The sequence below is a fragment of the Triticum dicoccoides genome, chromosome 5B (assembly GCF_002162155.2).
Source record: "Triticum dicoccoides isolate Atlit2015 ecotype Zavitan chromosome 5B, WEW_v2.0, whole genome shotgun sequence".
Classification (NCBI taxonomy): Eukaryota; Viridiplantae; Streptophyta; class Magnoliopsida; order Poales; family Poaceae; genus Triticum; species Triticum dicoccoides.
In genome coordinates, this window is record NC_041389.1 from 453,377,183 (window position 1) to 453,404,938 (window position 27,756).

At 54.3% G+C, this 27,756-nt stretch overlaps 2 protein-coding genes across 2 annotated transcripts; both read left to right on the top strand.

Annotated features, from left to right (window-relative positions):
- The first annotated feature begins 14,655 nt into the window (after positions 1 to 14,655).
- LOC119305732 lies at positions 14,656 to 15,640 on the top strand. The gene is made up of 2 exons (XM_037582174.1): positions 14,656 to 14,718; positions 14,828 to 15,640. The coding sequence occupies exon 2, from the start codon at positions 14,842 to 14,844 to the stop codon at positions 15,250 to 15,252; it is 411 nt and encodes a 136-aa protein (XP_037438071.1). The 5' UTR covers positions 14,656 to 14,718; positions 14,828 to 14,841; the 3' UTR covers positions 15,253 to 15,640.
- A 4,093-nt stretch (positions 15,641 to 19,733) lies between these two features.
- LOC119310609 (probable galacturonosyltransferase 4) lies at positions 19,734 to 23,925 on the top strand. The gene is made up of 7 exons (XM_037586294.1): positions 19,734 to 20,135; positions 20,230 to 20,319; positions 20,560 to 20,963; positions 21,576 to 21,844; positions 21,954 to 22,311; positions 22,577 to 23,152; positions 23,356 to 23,925. Exons 1-7 carry the CDS (start codon positions 20,012 to 20,014, stop codon positions 23,629 to 23,631), a joined length of 2,097 nt encoding a protein of 698 aa, XP_037442191.1. The 5' UTR covers positions 19,734 to 20,011; the 3' UTR covers positions 23,632 to 23,925.
- Positions 23,926 to 27,756: the final 3,831 nt, after the last annotated feature.

Below are 27,756 nucleotides of genomic sequence, written 5' to 3' on the forward strand. Positions count from 1 at the left end.
CTTGATCCATCTTCATTTTTGTTTCTATTATGGTGTAAAAGGGTGTGGCTATAGTCTCGCTGCCTCGCCCTCCCTGAACCTCCTCCCATCGCCAGGCTACCATCGTCCCCGGCTATCCATCTAGCCTTAGTGTCGGAGTAATGGGCCACGGGTAGGCTAACCCGAGCCCCAGAACCTTTCAAGACATCGGGGCAGGACGCGCCCCTCAAGCCGAGTCTCAGATGGCGACTCCTAGACAAGCCGAGTCTCAGATGACGACTCCCAGACAAGCCGAGTCTCAGACGGCGACTCCCAGATAAGCCGACTCATGGCCGGCGACTTCCGGAGGGGCCGGCTATGGAAAGTCGGCCCATGACTCTACTCTCATCGCGATAGGCGAGGCGGGTACGACCACGGCGTGGCTGTCACCTCCCGCTTACAAGGGGCCGCCATGGCTATAGTGTGACGTACCGCTGGAGATCTCCGGCGTGGCCCGACACTGTTGCCATGCCTGCCCTGACCTCAGCCACAGTGTGCGGCGCACTGTGGCCACGATGACCTACCTGTACGTCTCAGAGACGGCGGACCCGCCTGTCAGTGAGAGCATGAAAGACGGCGGATACGCCCCGAAGACGGCCCTGTGGGAGTCGGCTCCCCGGAGTCGGCCAGCCCCTCTCACGGGCCCCACGCGCCATTAACCAGACACGACGGGAAGTAACGACAGTGATCGCCCGATAGACGGCGGCACTATTGCCACGACCCCGTGACCGAGCCTGCGTCATCAGAATCACGGCTACAGTGCCGAACTCGCCGGCGGGGCCCACGAGCCGGCGGGCCCCAGCAGTCGGCGGAGAAGACGGCGGCCTGTGAGACAGACGGCTGGGACCCGCACCCAGCCGGATTACCATTGTACCCCCGGGGGGTAAGCCTATATAAACCCCCCGGGGCACCCATGCAAAGGGTTCGCATCCTTTAGCCTTAGACCAGATCACATAGGAAGGAGAGGGCTAGCCTTGCCCCCTCCCACCTCCCAAATACAGCTCTAGGAGCAACTTTGTAGTCACTACGCCTTAGTGATCATGCGGAGACCCCGCAGAGCAGCAGTAGGGGTGTTATCTCCTCGGAGAGCCCCGAAGCTAGGTAAGATTCGCCGGCGTGCATGCCTTCGCCTCATCCCGTTTCCTGGCACCGGCGATGTTCTACTCGCTCCCACCATGATAAGCCATCCTTTGGCATATGTCGCACCCAACCCCCGACATTTGGCGCCCACCGTGGGGCGAGGTGCACCGTCGTCCGGAGACCTGCTTTGGACGGGAACCCTTTTCCTCCCCCGCGAGCGTAGCCAGCCCGGCACGCCCGATGGCGCTTGCCCCGACGCGCTGCAAAGTGCCGACGACGCCTGCACGACGAGCTGCCTCGCTGACCTTCTCGGCGAGGTTAGCATCTCCGGTGAGCCTGCATCTGATGCGGGCACGGGCGGCCCCGAAAGCCTCCTCACGGGCCTCCTCGACCATCTCCACGTCGCTGGCGAGCCTGCCATGGACTTGGAGTTCGTAGGCTCCACCGACCCAATGCTGGTCGACTCCGACAGCGTGTCGCTCGACACGTTCCCCTCCAATGTGGTGATCTACGACGAGCCGCTCCCTCGCGAGGAGAGCGGCGGAAGCGCCATCACGGAAGTGCTCGTCATTAGTCATGGTGAGCACTCCGGTGAAGGAGCTCATGACCCGCTCGACGCGGCTCTGCGAGACCTGACGGCACCCATTCTGGAGGACGCTGACGCTGAGACGCTGGAGGCACGCCGCCTTCAGCTCGTCGAAGGCGCGAAGAAGCTAGCGAGCATGAGACGCTTGTCGGAGGCCTACCAACGTGAGATGGATCGCGCTGTGGGCGGCTCGCCAGTGCCGACTGGGCCTAGCCGCCTAGGCACGGTCCGACAACGCGGCGCGGCCATCGCCAACCTGTTCGGGGCCAATCGCCCCGTATATGCCACGCCTGCGGAGAACATCCGCGCCGCCCAGGCGGCAGCAGACGAACTAGACAACTTCGAAGGCGAAGAGCGCCGCTTGATGACCGAACGAGTCCAGCGACTCCTCAAAGCGGCTGCCGCATAGAACGAAGCCGGCTGCCGCACGGAGGCGCCGCAGCGCCAAAATGACGACCTACCTCCCCGCCGAGATCAAGGCGCGACGTCTCGGACGCCGACTGGCGGAGTCCGCGGAAGAAGAGAGAAGGATTCGGCTGTCAGCCACAGTCGGACTCGCATCACCATCGAGCGCGACCAAGACGGCCGCCCAAGAGCAGTGGAGCGGCAGGGCGACTACCTGCCTCCCCCACCACGAAGAGAAAGACGAGTCTCCCCACAGCCCGTTGAGCATCCGACTCTCGGCGACCGCCTCGGCCATCGAGAGGGAGTCGGGGAGAACGACGCCCGCCTCCGGATCGACCGACTCCACCGATCCCTGGCGCTGGAAGAAGAAGATGAGCTGGGCCCGCCCTGCTTCGGGCCCCGCATTCGAGACGAGCCCTTTCCCAAAGGGTTCACGATCCCCCGAGACACGCCCAAGTACACCGGCTCCGTGAAGCCGAAAGATTGGCTAGTTGGCTACTCCACGGCCGTCAACATAGCGAACGACAACAAGCGCGTTGCCGTGAAGTACGTTCTGCTCATGCTCCAGGGCACGGCCCGGACATGGTTGAACAGTTTGAAGCCCCGCAGCATCAACAGTTGGGTCGACTTCACCGAGGCTTTCATCCGCAACTTCACAAGCACGTACAAGCGGCCCCCCATGCCACGACAACTCTCCTTGTGCGTGCAAGGCCAAGACGAGTCGACACGCGACTACCTCACGCGATGGGGCGAGCTACGGAACTCCTGCGAGGGCGTGCACGAGGTGCAGGCTATCGAGTACTTCACCGCCGGGTGCAGAGAAGGCACCCTCCTCAAGCACCGGCTCCTCTGCGACGAGCCCGAGACCCTCGACGAGTTGCTGGTCATTGCAGACAAATATGCCACGGCCGACTCCTCCATGAAGACAGAGATTCAAGTTAGTGCGACTGACAAAGTGGCCACTCAAGCTCCCAGAACTCCGACTGGAGACATCAGTCGGCGACAGTAGCAGAATGATCACAAGCGCAAGGCCCCACAGCCGACTTCCAGCAGTCGGCAGGTCGCGACAGTCGACGACCAACAGCCTAAGGGGCAGCCTCCGGCGAAGCGGCAGAAAGGCGGCAAGTCCAACTGGTTGCCAGCCTTCTCTTTCGAGCAGACTCTGGATGGTCCCTGCAAGTTCCACAGCGGCGCGAAGCCATCAAACCATACCACCCGGAAATGCCACTGGCTCACCAGAATCGCCAAGGGAGACGGCCTCCTTCCTCCTCCGCCTGCTGGGCCGCCGCCTCCACAGCCGCCCCAGCAGCCGGCGGCCAGGCCAGTCGGCGCCGTACAAGACGAATACCCCGAAGAACATGGAGCTTATGTGGTGTTCACCAGTATGGCTGATGATCGACGCAGCAGACGGTTGCAGCAGCAAGAAGTAAATGCAGTAGCATCAGATACTCCGGAGTTTATGCATTGGTCCGAGAAGCCTATCAGTTGGAGCAGAGCTGATCACCCAGAGGTGATGCCGAATCCGGGCTCCTACGCCTTGGTTCTGAGTGCTACCTTGGCCACTGATAGGCGGGCCGCTCGCTTCTCGCGAGTGTTGATAGACGGAGGCAGCAGCATCAACATCCTGTACAAGGATACCTTGGAGAAACTAGGAATCAAGCAGAAGCAGCTTTAAAGCAGCCGAACTGTTTTCCACGGCATTGTACCTGGCCTTTCTTGCTCCCCAATCGGCAAGATTCAGATAGATGTCCTCTTCGGAGACAAAGATCATTTTCGCCGGGAGCCAATTTGGTTTGAAGTGGTGGACCTTGAAAGCCCATACCAAGCATTGCTTGGCCGACCTGCTTTGGCCAAGTTCATGGCGGTCCCCCACTACGCCTACCTCAAGATGAAGATGCCGAGTTCAAAGGGTATTCTGACCGTGGCCGGCGACTACAGGAAGTTGTCCGCTTGCGCGGCCGAGAGTAGTCGGCTGGCTGAGTCCCTGGTGATCGCAGCTGAGAGGCGGCTCCTTGATCGGGTTGTGGTGATGGCCGGCAAGCAGCCAGAGATGTTGCCGACCCCAAGGAGTCGGAAGCTGAGGGTTCGTTCAAGCAGGCTAAGGAAACAAAGAGGACACCTTTGGACCCGAAGCACCCGGAGAGGCACGCTGTCATAGGTGCAAACCTAGACAGCAAATAGGAAGGCGAGCTCGTCGATTTCCTCCGTGAGAATCGAGACATCTTTGCATGGTTCCCTAAAGACATGCCAGGTGTACCGACGGAATTCGCCGAGCACAAGTTACATGTCCGATCTGATGTGAAGCCCGTCAGGCAGCCCTTGCGCCGCCTGTCAGAAGAGAAAAGAAGAGTTGTTGGAGAAGAGATAGCCCGACTCCTAGCGGCCAGCTTCATTATGGAGGTGTTCTTTCCAGAATGGCTGGCGAACCCGGTCCTAGTGTTGAAGAAAAACAAGCAGTGGCGAATGTGTATCGACTACACAAGCCTCAACAAAGCTTGCCCCAAAGATCCATTTGCTCTGCCAAGAATTGACCAGGTGATAGACTCCACAGCCGGATGCGAGCTGTTGAGTTTCTTAGATGCATATTCAGGATATCACCAGATCAAGCTGAACCTGGCAGACAGACTGAAGACTGCCTTCATCACGCCGTTTGGAGCCTTCTGCTACCTGACTATGACGTTCGGCTTGAGGAATGCCGGCGCCACCTTTCAGCGTTGCATGCAGAAGTGTCTCCTCAAGCAACTCGGCAAAAATGCCCACGTCTACGTGGATGATGTGGTAGTGAAGACGGCAAAGCGGGGAACATTGTTGGAAGATCTCCAAGAAACCTTTGAGAATCTGCGCCGATTTCAGATCAAGCTCAATCCAGAGAAGTGCGTCTTCGGAGTACCAGCCGGCCAGCTCCTTGGCTTCCTGGTCTCTGAACGCGGCATAGAGTGCAACCCTATAAAAATCAAAGCCATCGAGAGGATGGCAGTCCCCCGCCGACTGTTAGATATGCAGAAGTTCACCGACTGCTTGGCGTCCATCAGCCGATTCATCAGTCGGCTGGGCGAGAAGGCTCTCCCTTTGTACCAACTGATGAAGAAGACCACCTTTTTTGAGTGGAACCACAAGGCGGATGAAGCATTTCTCGAGTTGAAGAAGATGTTGACTACTCCCCCTGTGCTGGCGGCTCCGACTCCCAAAGAGCCTATGCTCCTATACATTGCCGCCACCAGCCAGGTAGTCAGCACAGTTATCGTAGTTGAACGCAAGGAGGAAGGCAAGGCGCTCCCTGTCCAGAGACCGGTATATTACCTGAGTGAGGTACTGTCGACCTCCAAGTAGAACTACCCCCACTACCAGAAGATGTGCTATGGCGTGCATTTCGCCGCCAAGAAGTTGAAGCCTTACTTTCAAGAACATCCAATCACTGTGGTTTGCACCGCTCCACTGGCCGAGATCATCGGAAGCCGTGATGCTTCAGGCCGAGTAGCCAAGTGGGCCATAGATCTGGCTCCCTACACCATCTACTACCAGCCCCGCACCGCCATCAAGTCACAAGCACTAGTCGACTTCCTTGTCGACTGGGCCGAGACCCAGTACCTGCCGCCAGCACCTGACTCCACCCATTGGCGAATGCATTTCAATGGCTCCAAGATGCGCACCGGCCTGGGAGCCGGCGTCGTCCTCACCTCTCCCAAAGGCGACAAGCTCAAGTACGCACTGCAGATCCACTTCGCCGCCTCCAACAACGTTGCCGAATACGAGGCGCTCGTTCACGGGCTCCGGCTTGCCAAAGAACTCGGCATCCGCCGGATCCTGTGCTACGGCGACTCCGATTTGGTGGTCCAGCAGTCATCTGGCGACTGGGACGCCAAAGATGCAAACATGGCAAGCTACCGCTTCCTGGTGCAGCAACTCAGCGGATATTTCGAGGGGTGTGAATTCCTTCACATTCCAAGAAATGACAACGACCAAGCGGACGCCCTGGCACGAGTCGGCTCCACCCGCCAGGCAATACCGTCCGGCGTCGCCCTTCAGCGCCTCCTTAAGCCGTCTATCAAGCCTTCACCAGAATCAGACTCCATTTTTGTGCCAGCTCCCCCCGAAGAAGTCGGATCCGACTCAAGAGCACCAGCAGACGGCACAAGAATCCTCACAGACGGCTCCAAAAGTACCGCAGTCGCAGTCGGCCCGGGGACTGCGGCAGTCAGCCCGAAGACTTCAGAACTCGGCCCGGGGACTGCTCCAGTCGGTCCGGGGACTTCATCGACCCAGCAAGCGGCCGCGGATCCCAGCCCGCCGCCTCCCAGCCCAGCCACCCTTGTCCAAGTCGCAATAGTGGCAATCGAAGAAATAGCAACATCCTCATGGGCCCAGCCCATTCTCAAGTTCCTAGTAAACAGAGAGCTGCCAGCTGATGAAATCCTGGCTCGGCAAGTGCAACACCGAGCGGCAGCCTATACCATAGTCAACAAAGAGCCGGTCAGGCGCAGTGTCACTGGTGTCTACCAATGCTGTGTCGAGGCAGAACAAGGCCAAGCAATTCTCAGAGACATCCATGAAGGCGAGTGTGGCCATCATGCGGCTTCAAGGGCACTCGTCGCCAAAGCCTTCCGACGCGGCTTCTTCTGGCCGACTGCCCTGGAAGAGGCCAAGGAATTAGTCCAAAACTACAAAGGGTGCCAGATGTTCCGTTCCAAGCCGCTCCAGCCGGCTTCGACGCTCAAGACCATTCCCATCGCCTGGCCCTTTGCGGTTTGGGGCCTGGACATGGTGGGACCATTCAAGACGGCACGAGGCGGCCTAACTCACCTACTTGTCGCAGTGGACAAGTTCACCAAGTGGATAGAAGCAAAACCCATCAAGAAATTGAATGGTCCGACTGCAGTAACCTTCATCGCCGACATTACGACTCGGCATGGCATACCACATAGCATCATCACCGACAATGGCACAAATTTTGCCAAAGGAGCCTTGGCCCGTTTCTGCGCAACACAGGGCATCCGACTGGACTTAGCGTCCGTCGCCCATCCGCAGTCAAACGGCCAGGTAGAGCGAGCAAACGGCCTCATCCTATCCGGCATCAAGCCCCGCCTGGTTGAACCACTGGAGCGTTCGGTCGACTGTTGGCTTGAGGAGCTGCCAGCCGTCCTCTGGAGTCTGCGCACGACTCCAAACAAGTCAACCGGCTTCACGCCTTTCTTCCTCGTCTATGGTGCCGAAGCCGTCATCCCGACGGACATAGAATTCAACTCCCCGCGAGTCACCATGTACATCGAGGAGGAAGCAGAAGAAGCACGTCAAGACGGCGTTGATCTGCTGGAAGAGGGCCGGCTGTTGGCACTCAGTCGGTCCGGCATCTACCAGCAGAGCCTGCGCCGATACTACAACAGGAAGGTTAGGCCAAGATCTTTCCAAGAGGGAGACCTTGTGCTCTGACTGATCCAGCGAACAGCCGGCCAGCACAAGCTGTCGGCACCTTGGGAAGGCCCCTTCATTGTCAGCAAAGTGTTGGGCAACGACTCCTACTACCTGATTGACGCTCAGAAGCCCCGAGCATGCAAGAGAGACGACTCCGGCAAAGAGTCGGAACGGCCATGGAATGCAAACCTCCTTCGAAGATTTTACAGTTGATTCAGTATGTATCACGCTACCCCTTTGTATTAAAGTACCGAGACTTTGGGCCCCCCGAGACGAGCTCAGGGACTGCCCCTTTTGATTATCTATATGATAAGAATTATGCCTTCAAGTATGCTACTTCTTGCTACACCACTTGGCGCCGGGCTCGACTAAGTCGGCCCAGGGACTCGCCGTCTGGCGCTATGAAATGTTTCCTGAAGTCGGACAAGTAGTGTGCGGTGCCTAAGCCGTCTCCTGCCAGAAGCCGCAGCTCACAGAGCGACTGCTTGGTGGGCAGGAGTAAGGATGAATGGGCGTCCACATGAAAAATGGCTAAGGACCTAAAAACATTAACATAGCCTAAGCCGGCTTCCAGCCCCCTTCCACAAGCCGACCTGCGAGTATTCAGCTTGCCGCCTTCTATCCAACTTGTTAAATAAACTCCGATAAAAGGCAAGTACTTGCTTTCCCCAAAGTAGCCGGGCATTTGGACCAGCGGCAGTCCGCAGAGCGGACGTCCGGCTGATGAAGCGGCAACTAGGGGAAGGCGGCCAAGGAAAAAAGCCAAAGGAGCAATGAGCAAGGAAAGATGGAACCTGGATTAATATTTACATAAGCATAGGCCCATTGGCGGAATCTTCAGATAGAAGTTCAAAATACACCCCGCGAGTGGAATTGTGCGAATTAACAAGTTCATCAAAGACTTCCTAGAGCAGATAAACAAAGCCAGAAGGCAGCCTAAGGAGCGGCAGACGGGTTCGGAGGGTCGGAGGAGACGGCGGTGTCAGGCACCGAAGGAGTCGGCTGGGCAGTCTCGGCTAGATCGCCGCCTGCTGCAGTCGGCCCGGTCGGACGCGGCTCGTTGCAGGAGGCACGGTCGAGCTGAGGCTGGTCGCCCGCTCCGCCTTCTGGCACCTCCGTCTCGCCGTCATCCTCCGCCTCGCCTTCTTCCTCGGTGCTGGAGTCAATCACCTCTGCCGAGTCCTCGCCATATTCTGGGTTCATCCCGAACCACTCCGGTGGCACCTCCTCGCTGCCTTCAGCCCGCTCGGGGACGAAGACACTGGTGTCCGTGTACTCGGCGATGGCTGCCGCACGCTCGACAAGGGCACCCTCCACAGCCTCCGGCTCGGCCTGGGCCTCTGATCGGAACGCGGCCAGACGGTCCAGGTCTAGCCCCGGATACCACGCCTTGACGAATTCCAAGGCCTGGCGCGCTCTGGCCCGGGCCGAGGAACCCTTCCAGGCCTCAAGACGGCCGGCTGCGACCTCCAACCAGTCGGCAGTTCGGCTGGCGGTGCGCAAAGCCGGCATGTCTGGCCATAGGGCGGCAACTGCCTGGGCGCCGGCACGCTGAAGCCGGCGCATCCGCCGGTGGGCCGGACAAAGACGGGCCTCGATGCTCAGAAGCTGCTCATCGACGGTCAGGGGAGCGTTGGCGGCAATCTCCTCGCCGTTTGCCCTTCGCGCCTCACGATCAGCCTCGATGGCCAGAGGGACTGCCTGCGAGTGGCCAGGGAAGAAGTCTGCCAAGACAAAAAAGAAGCAAGTCGAAAAATCAGAAGTCAGCCTGACACATAGTCGGAAACTCAAAGAAAGAAAGCTCACCATCGACGATATCCTCAATCTCGTGGAAGCCGGAGGTCAGCATTGCCTCCTTGTCGGTCCAGGAGGAGCGCTCGCTCTCGAACTCGGCTTGAAGAGCAGCCTCCTTCTTCTCGGCCTCGTCCTGCGTCTTCTTGAGCAGCTCCTTCTGTTCGGCCAGTTGCGCAGTAAGCAGATCGCGCTCCGCAGCGAGCTTGCTGCACTCCTCCCCCTTGACGCGCAAGGCGGTGTTAGCTTCACCCAGCTGCTCCTGAAGAGTAGCGTTGGCCCCTGAAGAACGACAGAAAGAGACAAATAAGTCGTCAGCAAAGAAGGTCGCTGAGAAGATCCGGCCCGACTGCTCAGCAGTCGGCCCGAATCTCGGGGACTACAGCCCGCGGGTGCGCCAGCGCGCCCCCACAAAGAAAGAAGAACAAGAAAGGAGACGTCGATGTCGTCAAGAAGGAAGGTCGCCGGGAAGATCCGGCCCGATTGCTCGGCAGTCGGCCCGAATCTCGGGGACTACAGCCCGCGGGTGCGCCAGCGCGCCCCCGCGAAGAAGAGGAAAAGAACTTACTCCGGCTTTCCGTCAAGTCGGCAGTCCGCTTGCTCAACTCCTCAACATTACGGTTGAAGGCAGTGGCGCGGAGGTTGTGATACTCCTGCAAAAAAAGATTTCAGACAAAATAAATACTTGGGACTCGCTAGAGGGAATTCCGAGCCGCCTGCTCAGCAGCCGGCCCGAAACTCGGGGACTACACCCAGTGGGTGCGCTGACGCGCCCCCACAGAGAAGAGCAAGAAAAACAAGAATCAAAGAGGAAAACATACCCGGACGGCCGCTCGCGACGCTAGATGCGCCTTGGTGCAGATCTGGAGGGCGTCGCCTTCGGCTCGAAGCTTCGCTTGGACATCCAGAAGTGCCTGGTTCAGCGGGCCCGTGCCGCCTCCGCGCACCCACCCAGCTGGCACGGCACTCGTCGCCTCGGCGTTCGGGGTGGCTGAGCTGGCGGCTCTGACCTCCAGGGGCCGCGGCGCCGAAGTCGCCTTCTGAGGTGGCGGCGCACTAGCGAGGCAACCCGAAGAAGCAGCCTCGCCTCGTCCTCAGTCGGCGGCACCGGCGGGCCTGCTAGCTGTTTGCCGTGGGCCCTCCCAGACGGCGGTGGAGGCGGAGGCAGCGGCACTAGCTTGTACGACATGGAGGCCTCGCCGCTCTCCTTCTCCACGACGGGGTTCTCGACGCCGGCTTCCCTGGTTTGCCCCGTGAATTTCGGAGGCGGCAGTGCGGAGGACAGTGGGGGACGAGCAACGCCGATTGGCGACGTACGGCCTCCTCAGCTCGCCGTCTCGCCGCAAGAGCGGCTTCAGCATCCTCCAGTTTCTTCTGGGCGGAGGCAGCCGCCTTCTCGGTTTCCGCCTTCTCCAGGCGGTCGGCCTCCTCCTTGTCGCGCTTCTCCCGCGCGTTCTACTCCGTCGCCTCTCGGAGGTCGGCGGCGGGGTCGACCCGCCGAGTATTGGCGGACGTCTCTGCCGACCCCATGACGGAGGGGATGGTGACTCTCTCAAGGGAAAGGGGGGCCCTGAAGAAAAAGGGGAGGAGTATAAAAGAAGACTCGGACAAGATCCATCAGAGAAAAATAAATACAAAGCGAAAAACTTATGCAGAGACTAGTGGCGGCCTTCTCACTTCCCTACGGAAGCGGTTGGCCTTCGCAGCTGCCTCCTCCCGCTTGGTCGCGGCGACCGCTCCCTTGAACTTCTTCAACTTGCCACCGGGCGCACTCGACCCGGCGTGACGCCTCTTCGCACTGCCTTGGCCGGCCAGGCCGGCGGAGGAGACTGCGCCTGAGGGACTGATTCTTAGCTGATGGCGCGGGGCGACTTCCCCTTCAGCGTCGTCCTCAGGCCAGTCGGCGAAGGTGGTCGAGAACCTGAGGCCGCTTCCCGCTCCTCCTCCTCCTCTGCCTTCGGCGTCGGCTTCCATCGCCGCCGCCCCCAAGTCGGGGTCGTCGACGTCGCTCTCCGCACGGTCGGGGACGAACTCGCGGGGCTGTCTCGCGACGCCGGCTGCAGGCTGCATGAGGGGGTTCTAGCTCAGAAGAAACCAACGAAAATCAGAAACCGGATTCGGCCGCAAAGAAGACAAAGCAATAAGGAGATGCAACTTACCACTGGTGGGGGGTTGGCGCGCGAGTACGGCTCCTTGCCGAACTGCCAGGCCTCCCCGAACTCGCAGTTCGCGATATGGTTCACCATGTTTGCCACCTCTGCGCGGGGCATCTCCTTGGTGCTCATCCGACTCGGGTCTTAGAGGCCGCTCATCTGACAGATTAGGTGAGGCCGGCCTTGGAGCGGGAGGACTCGGCGCGCCACAAAGGCGGCCAGCAAGTCGGCCCCGACGAGGCCCTCCGACTGCGTCAAGACTCGGAGTCGCGCTACGGCGGCGGCCCCGGCGGGAGTCAACGTCTTGACTCGATGAGACCAGCTGGGGAGCCTCCCAGCTGGGGGGCCGGCTTCATAAGGCGGCAGATTAATCCAGTCGCCGTCGGAGGCGAGGTTCTTCACGTAGAAGTATGAGCGCTGCCACATCTTCACCGACTTGATCAACGAGATGGAAGGGAAGGGGTTGTCGACCGTCGAGCGCCGCATCGCGATGTAGGCACCGCACTGAGCCGGCACGCCGACGACGTGCGTGCCGAGCTTAGATGAGAAGAATTCTCCCCACAGCTCGATGGTGGGGAGAACACCGAGGAAACCTTTGCGCAGGGTGGCGAAGGCGGACAGCAGCACCACCGTATTCGGGGTGAGGTGGTGCGGCTGGAGGCCGTGAAACTCCAAGAACGAGCGGAAGAAGCCGCTCGCCGGCAGCCCCAGACCGCGCATGAGGTGCGAGCGGAAGATGACCCGCTCGCCCTCCTCCGGCGCCGGCGATATCTCCCTCGCCGGCGCGGTGCGGGCTCGCACGAGGTATGCGCCGGGAAGGCGGCGCGTCTTGGGAGGAAGTCGATGAGGTCGTCGTCGACCACCGAGCCGTCCCACGCGCCGGAACGCATGGCCGGAGCCGCGGTGGCGGAGGAAGAGCTCATTGCTGGCTGGTGCGGTGTGGCTCTGCTCGCCGGCGGCAAGAAGAAAGAGAGACGAGGCAAGAGGAAACGGGGGTCGGGGGAGATGGGCGCGCGTGCTTTGCCGCTCCACCCCCCTACTTATAGCCTCCGAGGCTGAGAAGCCGAGGGGGCGAGCGGGGATTAACTGCGCTCAGAGCCCCACGCCGCCCCATGATTTAACCCACGAAGTTACTGCGCGCAGTAACGACGTGGGCAACCCAACCGTTCGCATGGCCGCAGCGGATCCGTGCGCGTGCCGAGGCGCGGTAGTGGCGGGCCCCGCCTGACGACCCGTCCCGTCGCGCGCGTGGGCCAGCAGACTGCCCCCGCCGCGTGGCGCCGCGTGATAGGACCGCAGCAGGCGGCTGCAGGGAAGCGTGTCGGGCACGCCGCCTGGTCTCCCGCCACGACTTTCAAGCTCTTCGAAGGGCAAGACGGCACTCAACGAATCCGACTTCCAATAGTTGGCTCAGAGGAAGACGGCAAGTGCGGCCCAGATTCTGCCACCGTAGGAATGAAACTGTTGAGGCCCCATATAGCGTGTCACTCTCGGAGCCTCACCAGCTTCGGGGACTACTGTTGGAGTAATGGGCCACGGGTAGGCTAACCCGAGCCCCAGAACCTTTCAAGACATCAGGGCAGGACGCGCCCCTCAAGCCGAGTCTCAGATGGCGACTCCCAGACAAGCCGAGTCTCAGATGACGACTCCCAGACAAGCCGAGTCTCAGACGGCGACTCCCAGATAAGCCGACTCATGGCCGGCGACTTCTGGAGGGGCCGGCTATGGTGAGTCGGCCCACGACTCTACTCTCATCGCGATAGGCGAGGCGGGTACGACCACGGCGTGGCTGTCACCTCCCGCTTACAAGGGGTCGGCATGGCTACAGTGTGCCGTACCGCTGGAGATCTCCGGCGTGGCCCGGCACTGTTGCCATGCCTGCCCTGACCTCAGCCACAGTGTGCGGCGCACTGTGGCCACGATGACCTACCTGTACGTCTCAGAGACGCCGGACCCGCCTATTAGTGAGAGCATGAAAGACGGTGGATACGCCCCGAAGACGGCCCTGTGGGAGTCGGCTCCCCGGAGTCGGCCAGCCCCTCTCACGGGCCCCACGCGCCATTAACCAGACACGACGGGAAGTAACGACAGTGATCGCCCGATAGACGGCGGCACTGTTGCCACGACCCCGGGACCGAGCCTGCGTCATCAAAATCACGGCTACAGTGCTGAACTCGCCGACGGGGCCCGCGAGCCGGCGGGCCCCAGCAGTCGCCGGAGAAGACGGCGGCCTATGAGACAGACGGCTGGGACCCGCGCCCAGCCGGATTACCATTGTACCCCCGGGGGGTAAGCCTATAAAAACCCCCCGGGGCACCCATGCAAAGGGTTCGCATCCTTTAGCCTTAGACCAGATCACATAGGAAGGAGAGGGCTAGCCTTGCCCCCTCCCACCTCCCGAATACAACTCTAGGAGCAACTTTGTAGTCACTACGCCTTAGTGATTATGCGGAGACCCCGCAGAGCAGCATTAGGGGTGTTATCTCCTCGGAGAGCCCCGAAGCTGGGTAAGATTCGCCGGCGTGCATGCCTTCGCCTCATCCCGTTTCCTGGCACCGGCGACGTTCTACTCGCTCCCACCATGATAAGCCATCCTTTGGCATATGTCGCACCCAACCCCCGACATTTAGCGATGACCCTTTTTTCTCCCGCGAACTTGCAACACTGCCGTGCTGATTACGGGGTAGCCTGCCAGCAAGCTCCTTCATTCACTCTGGCGTCTTCTTCCTTCTTCCCTCCGGCGCCTGCTTCCTTCTAGCGAAAATCGACTTACCCAAATTAAATTTTCAGGCGACTGACGTTTAGCTATTGCATAAAAAAAAGGCATCAACGCCCGTGCTACTACGATCACGATCAACATACCAACGACCACACCTTGTTCCATCGACAAGAAACGGAACGCCCCGCCATCTCGCCGATGGATCCAGGCAACAACGTTTGCGAGTTACTAGCATGCATTCGTTGGAGTTTCAAAAAAAAAAGAGCATTCATTAGAGTTTCAAAAAGAAATGCATTTGTTGGCATTTTTTTTTCCTTCAGCGGCGCATGCACCGGCTGGCAATGCCAGCCCTAGCTGCTCGGGCCGCCTGGGCCTGGCGTGCACGTCTCCATCGGTACATTCTGCATGAACATAATGCATGCTCCCCCACCCTCTCCACCGATCTCCCCGTTATATACTCCCACCACCCCCTTCCCAGGAGCTCGACATTGCGACGTCGACGTACGGGCGCTCTCCTTCCTCGTCTCGATCAGGCCTCTCGTCTCGTCTCGTCTCAGGTGCGTTCCGTGCATGCCGTCGCCGTCGCCGTCGCCATTACGATTTGAAGGTGAGGTCGAGGGCCTGGATTGATCAATGTCGACATGCATGTTCCATCTCCCGATGCAGTGCCCTCAGCCTGCATGGATCGGCGGCCGGAGGGCGGCAGGGCGAGGAAGCGCGCGCGGGAGGAGCCGGACCAGGCGGCGGACTTCCCCTTCGACGAGGCGGCGGCCGCGGCCGACGCCGGGGAGGCGTGGCGGAGGCCGCCGGGCGTGTTCCAGTTTCCGTGGCAGAAGTGCCGCGGCGGGCTCGGCGTGGCCGGCGGCGGCGGCTGGGAGCTGCGGGACGTCTTCTTCCACTCCCTCGTCGACGGCGGCGCCGCGGCCATCGGCGTGCCGGGCGACCGCCTCGTCTCGCCGCCGCCGCCCAGCAAGCAGCGCGCGCTCTTCGACGACGTCGACGCCTGGCTCGCCGCCGCCGCCGACGGCGAGGTCGACCCCGTTTGGCGGTCGGCGATCAGCGGCGCCGGGCCCTCCGCGTCGGCGGTGTGACGATGCTGCATGGCGTGGGCCGTGGAGGGCCCCGTCGCCGGTGGCCCCGCGTGGCATTCAGTGCGCGGCGCCGCCTGGCCCATCGGCCCCGTGAAGCTGCCCTGGGTTGGCACACGGGCCTGTTGATGATCACGATCAATTTCCTCCTGTATATATATGATGATTGCTGCCAATAATTATTCACTCTCCCTTCATTTTTAAGCATCACTTTAATAATCACAAGTCTTGTTTCCAAATAGTTACACATTCTCTCTCAAGCCTCTAGGTGAAAATTTCGAAACCGCATACATATCCATCTGAAACCTACTCATTTCCCGTATTTAAATATCATGTTTTAGATGACAGTCTTATCTCTCTTTTTTTGCAAATAAATTCTTGCATTACTCAAGGTTTAAAGATGGCATTCGTATCATATGGTTACATTAGGAAAAAGTTGAATACATCTCACATATTGACAGGTCATTGAAGCATATTTTTTCATTGATATGTTTCTTGACACTCTGCAGATTTTCGATTATTTGTGTCTAATGCAAAAGGCAAAACAAAACAATAGACAAGTGACCAGTACCACAATAGTACTCATGACCTCTATTTTTTTTTTGTAATAACACATTTATAGATGTAGTTTTAAAAGGCTTTATGTCTTAGAGCATAAAATTTATCAACATACACAAATACATTCGTGTTATTCTCCCCCATTTTTTGGTCAAACGTCAAAAGTACAAACATGAATATAGAAAAACAATCTAATTGGAAATACATTACTCTTCAACATTTTACAAGTCTGACTATGTCCTTGGACAAAACGATAACTGACGAAATAGGGGATGGAATAATTCATTACAAATGATGGTTGTGGTAGGAATCAAAATCTCATCGATCACGTTAGGTTGGAGTTTGTACCCTCTGCCCATCAGATCAAACCCTGAGATCGATGCTTTTGTGTGTCCTATTAATGTGCAGTTCCTTGATCTTCCTACTGGAGGCATGATCATGATTTTCATTCATTCATTTCATTCTTTGTTCTATTGTAGAATCGAATCACTCAAAGGATTTAGAGTCCTTTTACCAACCAGCCAGAACCAACATTTCTCTGTTTTTTCTTTGTCAGCTAGCACAATTTGAATTTCGAGTCCAATGCGCTAAGCTTCATCAATATCAAAGCTCTGCAATTCTGATCCTCGATAGGTATTATGTGAGTATATGTGTGTGGTGGGGGTGTGTATGTACACACCTACGTTGTACTTAGTGATTCTTAATTAAAAATTCTGGTCAAGTAAGACACGTGGTCTTACATGATGATGCTCATAATAAAAATCTCATCACTTAAGCCACGCGGTCTTGACATCATGCTCCATCGGCATCTACATTACAAACATTTTTTATTATCCATGTTGTTGTTTAGTAGTAGTACCCATTGTTGAGACTTGAAATATACAAATCCAGGAAGTTACACTCTAGGACTTACGCTTTCAGTTTGATAAAAGAACACCTTAAGGTTTTAGTTAGAACTAACTCAATAATAAATTCATCTTCATGTTGAACTTGTAGAATGTAACATTTTTCAACTCAGTGCTTTTATACTGCCTTTGTATTTAGAGATGACGGACTAAACGAAGGCCAAACCATAAGTGAGAAGAGCTTGCAAAGGTGTAGAGATGAGAGACTAAAAACAGTAAAAAAAAAACACGGCAAACAAGGTGAGTAGACGACCGAAGGGCTTTGGTGAAAATCTGAACCAAAAGGGCACTTGAAGCAATCAAAAACATATGGCAACATTGTGTTATGGAATTACATGGATAAATCACATGAGATTTTCCTATGTTTAAGTTAATATAGTACCAGTTGTCTAATCTCAGTCTTTGACATCAAACAAACAATGATACCAAAGCAACAAAAAAAAACACAAAACCACCTGCGGAGGGGCACTTGAGACATTCTTATATTTTAGTTAAGGACATTGTTTGTCTAATCCAATCTTTGATGTGCACGCATCAAACGGATAATGATATCAAAGAAAAACACAACAAGGATCGCGAGACCGTCTGAATTCCTTCTTGTTTTTTCTTTTGTCCTAAGAGGAGATCATTAGGGGGAGCCGTTGTTCCCGAGCATCCACGCCCGATGGCGTTGAGCCCGTGCCCCTCTGCCCGCCTCTGCGAGGGAGTAGAACCCTGGTGCCTCATGATATTGTCTAGATATAGTCAATTCTTCCCTAGAAATAGATATATAGACAAATTCAAGTGAATTATACTTCCATCGTTTCACAATGTAAGATCATTTTTTACACTATGACCTCACATTTTGGGACGGGAGGGAGTAGCTAGGGGTGGGCACTTCGAAACCGAAAACCGAAAAACCGAACCGAACCTTTATAACCGATTTATCGGTTTATTCGGTGTTCGGTTTTTTGGTTCAGTGTGAAGGCCGACCACTATACGGTGTTCGGTGTCGTGTTCGGTTTTGATCGCTAACAAACTGAATTCACCGAAGAAACCGATCTGTACATATCCTGGTTAGTATGTTCCTTTTTTTAGGGAAGGTTAGTACGTTCATGTAGTGCAAGCGCAACAGCCGGCAGGCCAATTTGCGATCGGCCCAACCCAATAGTTGCTCCACAATTATTTTTCTTAAAAATCTAACTCTGTAATTTACTGGTGCTGCCACATCTAGCCGGCCGGCTGCTCAAAGGTACTCCTTCCGTTTCAAATTACTCGTCGCTGAAATGGATGTATCTAGAACTAAAATACATCTAAATACATCCATACGTACGACAAGTAATTCGGAACGGAGGGAGTACTTTGCTACTGGCTTCTTCAAGTTCTGGTGTCTCGATGCATTCTACACAAAAACTCTAATCTCTAATATAAATAGTGTGTAAGGCCATGCTACTACGTATCACTATGCTAATGATTAGTCCTTAGTTTATTCCATTGGAATATTTTACTATTCTTTTGCATGCACGGCTAGTGAAAAGCTAGTGAATCCTTCCGCCAAGTGTATGTATGTGCGTTCATGAAACTAATTGTTTTGTGCATTTTCTACAAAAGCCACCCCTTCTCATTAGTCGTGACACTTTGACTGGTGGCTGCATGTAATTCGGTTTTTTGGTTAACGAACAAACCAGACCGATATATTTCGGTTAATATGGTTCGGTGTCTGAATCTTGTGTACTTATTTCGGTGGCAATTTCCTCGAAACCGAAATTCAAGAAAACTGAATAAACCGAACCGTATTAACCATAAAAACCGAACGCCCAGCCCTAGGAGTAGCTAACAAAACCGGATTAATTAGGTTGAAATGAGTAATTGTGATTTGTGAGCGTGGGCATGCGGGGCGTGACCACAGTCCCGCAACACATTTTCCGGAGAGGTGGTTGTGGGAGGACGGCGGTGGATGTACGCGTTGACAAACTCGTGCGCAACGGCCCAAACAGGTACAACTCTCAACTCATGTCGCCGGTGTAGCGCGCTGCACGGGTTCGTGGCGACTAGGATGGTTCTCGGTCGTCCGTGCCCCTTTTCCCACACACACAGCCCGATCATCATTTGCTGCTTTTTTATAAAGCCGATACACACGGCACGTGCGTACAGTACTACTACGATGCCACGCAATGTAAGCAACCTTTTTGCTTTCTGGTGGCCTGCGTCCTTCGTTTCTCCTCACGCCGTCAGCAAGCTGCCACGAGCGCCTCACAAGTCACAACGTACTACTGTACCACGTAAGCATATCTTGGCGGTTGCAACTGCTCGCACGTAGTACCGGCGACATGTACGCAGCACGCACGCACGCACGCCGGACGCACAGGTCGCGCGCGCGGGGCCTGCTGATACGGGCGGCAGGCACAAGCACAACGAGTCTGCTGAAGGTTCTGGCGATTCGTGGAGTGCTCCGAATCGACGCGCGCACGAGCAGATGGATAAACCGATCGAGAGAGGAAAGCACCAACGAATGGCGCCGTCTGAATCTTCTGAATGAAAAGCGCGCACTCAAGGATAGATATACCTTTCTTCTCCTCCGTCTCAAAATGTCACTCGAAAGATATGCTTAACTCACTGGTGTCACTTTCACCCCCTTTTTTTCTGTTGAGAACATTCACCCATTTAATTCGGCCCATCTCCACCCTAAAAAAACCCAGTCTATCTGTAGTACCTGTGTGGTCTCATTAACTCGGTCTATCCATCTCTACCCGTGTGGTCCGTGACGCCTCTGGTGTCCCATGCGCCCACACACCACCGCTCCCAAACCCAACTCTTTTTTTCTATCCACAAACATCGAGCCAAATCTGACCAAATGCTTAGCAGATGTAGGAGCAGTAAATACGATCTTATATCTCTGTACCACACATTATTGTATTATCAGGTTATATCTCCGTACCGTTGCAAATCTGGAGAGAAACATCTCCATGAAATCCATCTGCCCCACAGGTAGGCGACGGGAATAGAAAATTCGCGCGATCCAGCGCGTGAAAGGCAGGCAAAGGTACCGGTGGAAAGGAAAGAAACCACTCGAGTCCAAATCGGCGCAGCACGCATCGCACCGCATGGGCCGCGCACCGCTCCCACGTTACCCCTGAGCCCGGACTGACTCACTGCCGCCCCGGAATTTCGCGTCCGCCGCGCGTGCCGACGCCCTCCGAACCCTTCGCGAAACCAAGCACCCGCCGCGCCGGAAAGCAAACCCCCTCCTCCCGCGGCGGCGGTGCAGTGCGCCGTCTGAGGCTCTCCGGCCGCCGGCTGCGGGTGCGGGGCGCACGGACATGGCGGGGGCCGCGCGGGGCCGGCGGTGCCGGGGCGCGGTGCTGCTGCTGCTCGCCGCGTCCGTGCTCGCGCCCCTCGTGCTCTACGGCCGCTTCCCCGTCTCGCCCCTCCCGGACTCTGCGGGTACGTGCGGCTCCCCCCTCTGTGTTCCGGCGCCGGCGGCAATGCGGCGAAGATCCGTGCTTGCTTGATTTGATTTGGCTGTGGTTTCTTGCAGTGGCGAGGGGCGCGTTCGATCGCGGCGACGGGTCCGGCTCCAATCTGGTGTGGCCGCATATGGCCGCCTCCGAGGTTTCTCTCGCCAAAGGTGAGCCCGCTTTTCCTTCCCCCTTTCGTTTTGCTTGCCTAATCTCGGGAAGGCATGAGTTTCACTGACTGTAGATTAGATCGTGAAAATGGTAGAGATAGATTGAGTCTGTTTTCACCTCAGTAAGAACAAGTAAACCAACGTCATGCGCATTTTTTGGTGAAGCAGTCGGCAGTTGAGTCATCCTTGGGTAAACGCATCTGATTTTTTGTTGGAACTCTGTGTGAATTGCTTTTGCAGATTTGACGATTGAGAGGCTAGGGGAGCACAAGAACCGGGTGCTGTCGGCGACTGACGACTGGCAAGCAGTTGAGGTAGCCAGGAGCCATCCATCAGAAAAGAAAATCGATACGTGGGAGGACCCTGCGTCGCGGGATGCCCATCAGGTGGTTGCTGTGGGAAATGACAGTGCTCAGTCGACACAGGATGACATGATAAAGGAAGTTGTTAGCACCGACGGACGAGCAGATGGATTTCGTGATCCTGACGATAGCAAGGAAGCTGAAGAGCAGGATGGACAAGGGATGGATGAAAAGGAGTTGCAGGATGCAACTGAGCTAGAGCACAAAGATGGATCTGGCGCATCTGAGAATAACATTGCTGGAACAGATACTGCTGGAAACCTGACATTGTCTTTGAATAAGGTAAAAAATTATTAGAGAAGCCCTTTCCCTTTCTAAGGGAGGGTATATTTCTGGAAGACTGAATCCCCTTCTAAGGGGGTAAATTAGTGGAAGACTGAATCATGGATACAGACCTGACATATCTGGGTCATGTTACCTAAATATAGGACGCAAAACTAACCTATGACTGAACCTTGCAGCACATCTATATTACTACTCAGTACCTAAGCTCATACTCATCATATGAAGGTAAAGTATTTGTGCACTGAATGAACTGGAATAGAGGTGATATTATTTATTGTAAAAATCAAATTTATTCTATGACTACTCCCAAAGACATTGCATCCATCTTAATGGATTGGCGCAAATATATGCCTATTATTTTCATTCCCATTTAGCAGTGTTACTGTTTTGTGGTCTGTTTCTTACCTTTTTTTGAACATTAGGACCAGAACACTGAGTGAAGAGCGATTACAAGTCCTGAAAATCTACTCTTATATTTTACACCATATTGATAGTTATGTTTACAGTTACACTGTAGCTTGTTTAGTCAGTCACAGCAGAGCATGTTATGTGTTCTGCCAGTTACTATCTTACAGGGTTGTTCTAACAGCTAATGTTTTAATTGTCCAGGAAAGCGCTGCTGATACATCATCTGATCAAACTACACATGCTAGTACCAATGCTGATCTCGCCACATCAGCGAGTAGCACTTATCATTCCGCAACTTCCCCAGATGCTACAATCCGCATCATCAAGGACCAATTGATAAGAGCAAAGACATATCTTGGCGTTCTAGCTTCTAGAGGAAATCATGGTACTGCCAAGGAGTTACGTGCACGAATGAAGGATATCCAACGAGCACTTGGTGATGCAACCGATGATGGGATGCTTCCTCAGAAGTACTTTCTCTTTCACTGTACTACTGAATTTCCATCGTCATTAGTGGTGTCTTGTACTTTGTATTGGGGTATTTATCTCTGAACTTACAGAACTTTCTGTTGCATGAAGTGTCCATGGCAAAATAAAAGCGATGGAGCAGACGCTGGCTAGGATCAAGAGAATGCATGATGGTTGCTCAGGTGCTGTGAACAGGCTCCGTACAAGCCTTCACTCAACAGAGGAGCGTCTTCAATCTCACAGAAAAGATGCCAACTATCTAGCTCAACTAGCAGCAAAATCTTTACCCAAAGGACTCCATTGTCTGCCATTGCGGCTTACAAATGAATATTATTCCAGCAACTCCAACAATAAGGATTTTCCAAATACGGAGAAGTTGGAAGACCCTGAACTCCATCACTATGCAGTTTTCTCAGATAATGTATTGGCTGCTGCAGTGGTTGTTAACTCCACTCTTGTTCATGCTAAGGTATACCACTTGGTCAATGAGATAGCTAGCCAGGCAGCTGATTAATGATTGTGAACCGACTTCTGTTTTGTATTACCTCCGTACCAAATTGCAAGTCTTGGATTTTTCTAGATACGAATGTATCTAACACTAAAACGTATCTAGATACATCCGTATCTAGACAAATCTAAGACAAGTAATTTGGGATGGAGGGCGTACTATAAATCTCACTGTATTTAAGTTTGTGCCTAAAGCACTAATATGTACTCAATACTCTGTTCTGCAGAAACCAGCAAACCATGTCTTCCACATTGTGACAGATCGGCTTAACTACGCTGCAATGAAGATGTGGTTCTTGGCTAATCCCTTGGGTGAAGCTGCGGTTCAGGTTCAGAACATTGAAGAGTTTACCTGGCTGAACTCAAGCTACAGCCCAGTTCTGAAGCAGTTAGAATCCAGTTCGATGATTGATTACTACTTCGGGAGTGGGAAGGCTAGGCCGGGTGAAAATCCCAAATTCCGGAACCCAAAGTACCTGTCGATTCTCAATCATCTGAGGTTCTATCTCCCTGAGATATTCCCGAAGCTTAACAAGGTGTTATTTCTAGACGATGATACCGTGGTGCAGCAGGACCTAAGTGCGCTTTGGTCGATAGATCTCAAAGGCAAGGTCAACGGTGCTGTTGAGACCTGTGGAGAGAGCTTCCACAGGTTTGATAAATACCTCAACTTCTCCAATCCTCTAATTGCCAGCAATTTTGATCCACATGCTTGCGGTTGGGCATATGGCATGAACATGTTTGATTTGTCCGAGTGGAGAAAGCAAAACATCACCGACGTCTACCACACCTGGCAGAACCTGGTGAGTTTATGAACTTATGAGCAACATATCATATAAAAAAAAATCCTCACCAATAGCTCAGCAGAGTATGTCCCCTAATAAGATTTCAGCTATTCTGCCATGTTTTGATCTACATACAAAGAAATCTCTGTACTTCTTCACCAACACTATGATCCCCGCATTCGTCAGTGGTATTTGACCCATGGCTTATCTCATTTGTGCAGAATGAAGACAGGCTACTATGGAAGCTAGGCAGCCTCCCTGCAGGCCTTGTGACGTTTTGGAACCATACTTTCCCGCTTGATCGCTCGTGGCATCTTCTGGGGCTCGGGTACAACCCGAACGTCAACGAGAAGGAGATCAGGCGGGCATCCGTCATTCACTACAATGGGAACCTGAAACCCTGGCTCGAGATCGGGCTGTCGAAATACCGAAAATACTGGTCGCGGCATGTCAATTACGATCAAGTGTTTATACGGGAGTGCAACATAAACCCCTGAGTGGCAAACACACTTTGTGTATGGTTTTCTTATTCTTTTTAAGCTTGCTATAGGTTAATTCTTTATGCTCTAGGTTTTGTAAGATATCTAGAGCATCTACTATTGTTTTTCAGTGGTAAAGGTGCCCGTTCCTCCTATGTATGACTAACTGCAAAGGTGCCAGCTGTTTAGTGGTAGGCTTTAGAACCAGACAGACACACGCTCCAGTTAAGAGCCACGTAGGCTATATTGCGTTTTTATACTTACTGACGTGGATGTAACAAGATGGTAGAAAAACTATGTCCAGTTCCTGCATACTGCAATGCAAGTGTAATCAGTTCGTTCTCTGTCCTGCGGCCACACACGAATTTCGAAGTGGTTGCTGTGCTTATGTCGATAAGTTAAATTATCGTAATAATGCACACGAAGTTTACAAACCCAGCTGCAAACGATGGCTCCCAATGGACCGTTCAGAATGCGATCAAATCCAACTGAAAACGAGGTAATCCAATGGATGCCTTATCTTAACAAGATAGTGCAGGATCCCTAAAAAAAAAAAAACAAGATAGTGCAGGCCTTAACAAGAAGATGAGCCCTAATCCCAACAGAATTCCTTATCCAATCTCTACGTAGCCGGCGATTTGTTGATATTCGTTTCTCCGATCCGCATCCACGGGCATCATATGCCTATATATACGCTCTTTTCGCTGATCGCAGCGTACGCCCATCGTTCCGATCAGCTTAACTCTGCTCACCGTTCACGATGCCGAGAGCGCTCCTGGAGTCCACGGCGGCGGCGGCGTGGGGCTTCCTGCCGCCGTGGCTCGCGGCGCTCGGCATGGTTGTGGCGTCGGTCTGGATCGTCTCGTTCGCCGTGTTCGTGTGCGGCCGCAGCAGCTCACGCGACGACGACGACGACGTCCCCAAGAAGAAGCCCGCCCCTGCTGCCACCGCCCCGGAGGCGACCAGGTTCGCGAGTGTCGCCCCGGCCCCGAAGACGAGCACGCCCGCGAGTTTCGCCACGCCCTCCATGGCGAGCCGGCCCGCAAGTGTCGCCACGGCCCCAAAGACGAGAACGCCTGCGAGTTTCGCCGCGGCCCCGATGACGAGCACGCCCGCGAGTGTCGCCACGGCTCCGATGGCGAGCCGACCCGCGAGTGTCGCCGCAGCAGCGAAGGCGAGCACGCCCGTTAATGTCGCCACGGACCCGACGTCGAGATGGCCCGTGAGTGTCGCCACGGTCCCGATGGCGAGCCGACCCGCGAGTGTCGCCACGGCCCCGAAGGCGAGCACGCCCGTGAGTGTCGCCACGGACCCGAAGGTGAGATGGCCCGTCACCGTGAGTCTCGCCACGGCCTCGATGGCGAGCCGGCCGGCGAGTGTCGCCACGGAAGCGAAGACAAGCAGGCCGGCCAGCGTCGCGCCCACCACGGTTAGCTCGTCGAGGTCCGGGAGCACGGTGGTGGACACGATGGGGTGGTACGGAGCCGCGTACGTCTCCAGTGGATGCCATGGCCACGGCCACTGCCATGGGCACGGAGGAGGTGGCGGTGGCTGCGGTGGCGGCGGAGGAAGTGGCGGTGGTGGCGGTGGATGCGGTGGCGGCGGAGGTGGTGGTGGTGGTGGCGGTGGCGGTGGCTGCGGCGGCTGCTAAAGTTCTGGTTGATTCTTTCGGTCTTGTGGTGCATGCACGGCGTATTAATGGCTGCGCGTGGTTATCTTAGTTGAGTCAGTCTAGTCATGTTAGTTTCAGGATCATGTATAACGACCATGGTGTTCTTTTAGCGTACAACCATTGTGCTCGTTAGCTGCGGATTGTGTTTCGGTTAGTTATTACTAGCAAAAAGACCCGTGCGTTGTAACGAAAAAGAAAATATCACACTCTAAATTTATAAAAATGGTCTGTAATAAGAGAATTTGTAGTTACGGCCCAAATAAAGACGGGCTTAGCCTACAAAAGCGCAGTTCAAGATTCCACGTGTATTCTATTTTAACACGGCTTGCATATAAATTTAATCCGTACAAAAAAAGGCCAAGTGATCATGCATTTATTCATGTCATGTGTGAAATGGGGTATTGTCATGAGCCGGTAAAGGAAAACGACAAAAACAAATGATGATACATTAGCACACTACCAAGACATGTGTGCATAAAGGGCGGTTTCAGTTTAAGCATCACCAACTTAGGATAACTCTTGAACACTTTTTTCACATGCATATTTCTTAAATACATGAAGAGTTATTAAAAAGACACATGATTCTTTAAGCATAGAGAGAGATTTTTTTTGTCTGGAAAAGAACATTTTTTGTATGGTCTCTTGTGGACGCAGGTACTTGCTTCCATATTTCATCACTATTTCTTGCCATACATGTCATAGGTATTTCAGTTTAAGCATCACCAACTTAGGGTAACTCTTGAACACTTTTTTCACATGCATATTTCTTAAATACATGAAGAGTTGTTAAAAAGACATATGATTTTTTAAGCATAAAGAGAGATTTTTTTTGTCTGGAAAAGAACATTTTTGTATGGTCTCCTATGGACGCAGGTACTTGCGTCCATATTTCATCACTATTTCTTGCCATACATGTCATAGGTATTGGTCCCCAGATAGTATTTTTTTAAAATTGTTAACAGGTAAAATAACATCATATTCAGATTCTACATATTTTTCTAATCAAAATTCATATATAACATGTTAAATTTGAAGTTACGGTTTAGAAGATATGAGTATTTTAAAAAGCATTTGATATAGCAGAAAATTTAGGGGATTTTCTATAAAATAGCATGACGGACTAAGAATACCTATTTCTTTTATTAGTAATAAGGTATAGATACTGTTATTAGTCTTCCTAGATTGCATCGTGGTGTTATTCATTCTTGGTTTTCCTATGCCAGTGCCTCGATCAATATAAAACTAAACACTGCAAATATATTTCTTATGAAAATTTTGGTTTCCAGGAATAGTTTTCTCGCTGTACTTAGAGCATCTACAACGGGGCGCCCAAAACCCGCCTCATACACATAGGAAGGCCGCCTGGTCATTGACCGGTCACGAAAGTTCGACCCAGACGGGCTTCTTAAGCGGACCTCAAATGCCGGGGCTGACGGGCACCCCTCATATCCAGCCTAAATATATGGCGGATACGGGTGCACCCTGACGCGCCCGCCATGTTGGACCCGACAGCCTGACCCCACGGCAAATTGCATCAAATCCACCGAAACGCTTCCTCCTCCCTCCATCCTCCAACCTTTCCGGAGCCCTCGTTGCCCGCCACCCTTGCTCCCCATCATTCCCACCTGTCCCGATCCACCATCGTAGATGTCGTCCAGCCTGTCCCCGACCGCCGCGACGAAGACACAGTCCACCTTGTCAATCCACGTCCATTCCTCGGCTCCGTCGTGCAAGGCGGAGAAAGTCGCCCGGAAGATGCGGCAACGTCGACAGCGAGAGAGGGGGGCGGCAACGGCAATACAGGGAGGTGCGGGCATGGGCGAGCAGCTGTCTCCCTCGCCGCGCCCGGAACCCCACACCCTTTCCATTCGGCGCCGACGCGAATTACGCCGTCCGACCACGTTGGAATAGAGGAGGATCCGTCGGCCCGCTGCGCCATTCCAGAGAGCTTTCCGCCCACGCGGATGCCAACGGTGGATGTACGTGACTGGCCGCAGCTCGTTCGAACACGGGCATCGGCGGCACCCGGGTTGCCCTCGACATGTTTGACGGAATGACAGAACAAGAGACGATACGTTTTGTTTGCTCCTGTCCGGTCAAAGTTGCATTGCATAGACCACTAGTTCAATTCAGACAAGATGAATGCTTGCAAACCATGATCATCCAGGAGGCATTCATGTCAAACATGATCAATGAGAATGTAGGTCCGACTCAAATCGACTGCCAATTGGGGGGCACCGCATTTGAAGTTGGGACATCCGATCCCAATCCAAACAAGAAGAAGAAGAAGGGCAAGACGGCGAAGGCAAGAGGTCCGGCATTCTCAACTTATGAGGACATCTTGTTGGTCAAAACTTGGTTGGCCACAATAATGGATCTGATATGCGGCACCGAGCAAAAGGGGAACAATTATTGGGAGAAGATTTGGAAGGAGTATCACAAAAAAATGAGTTTGTGATATGCGGCAAGGA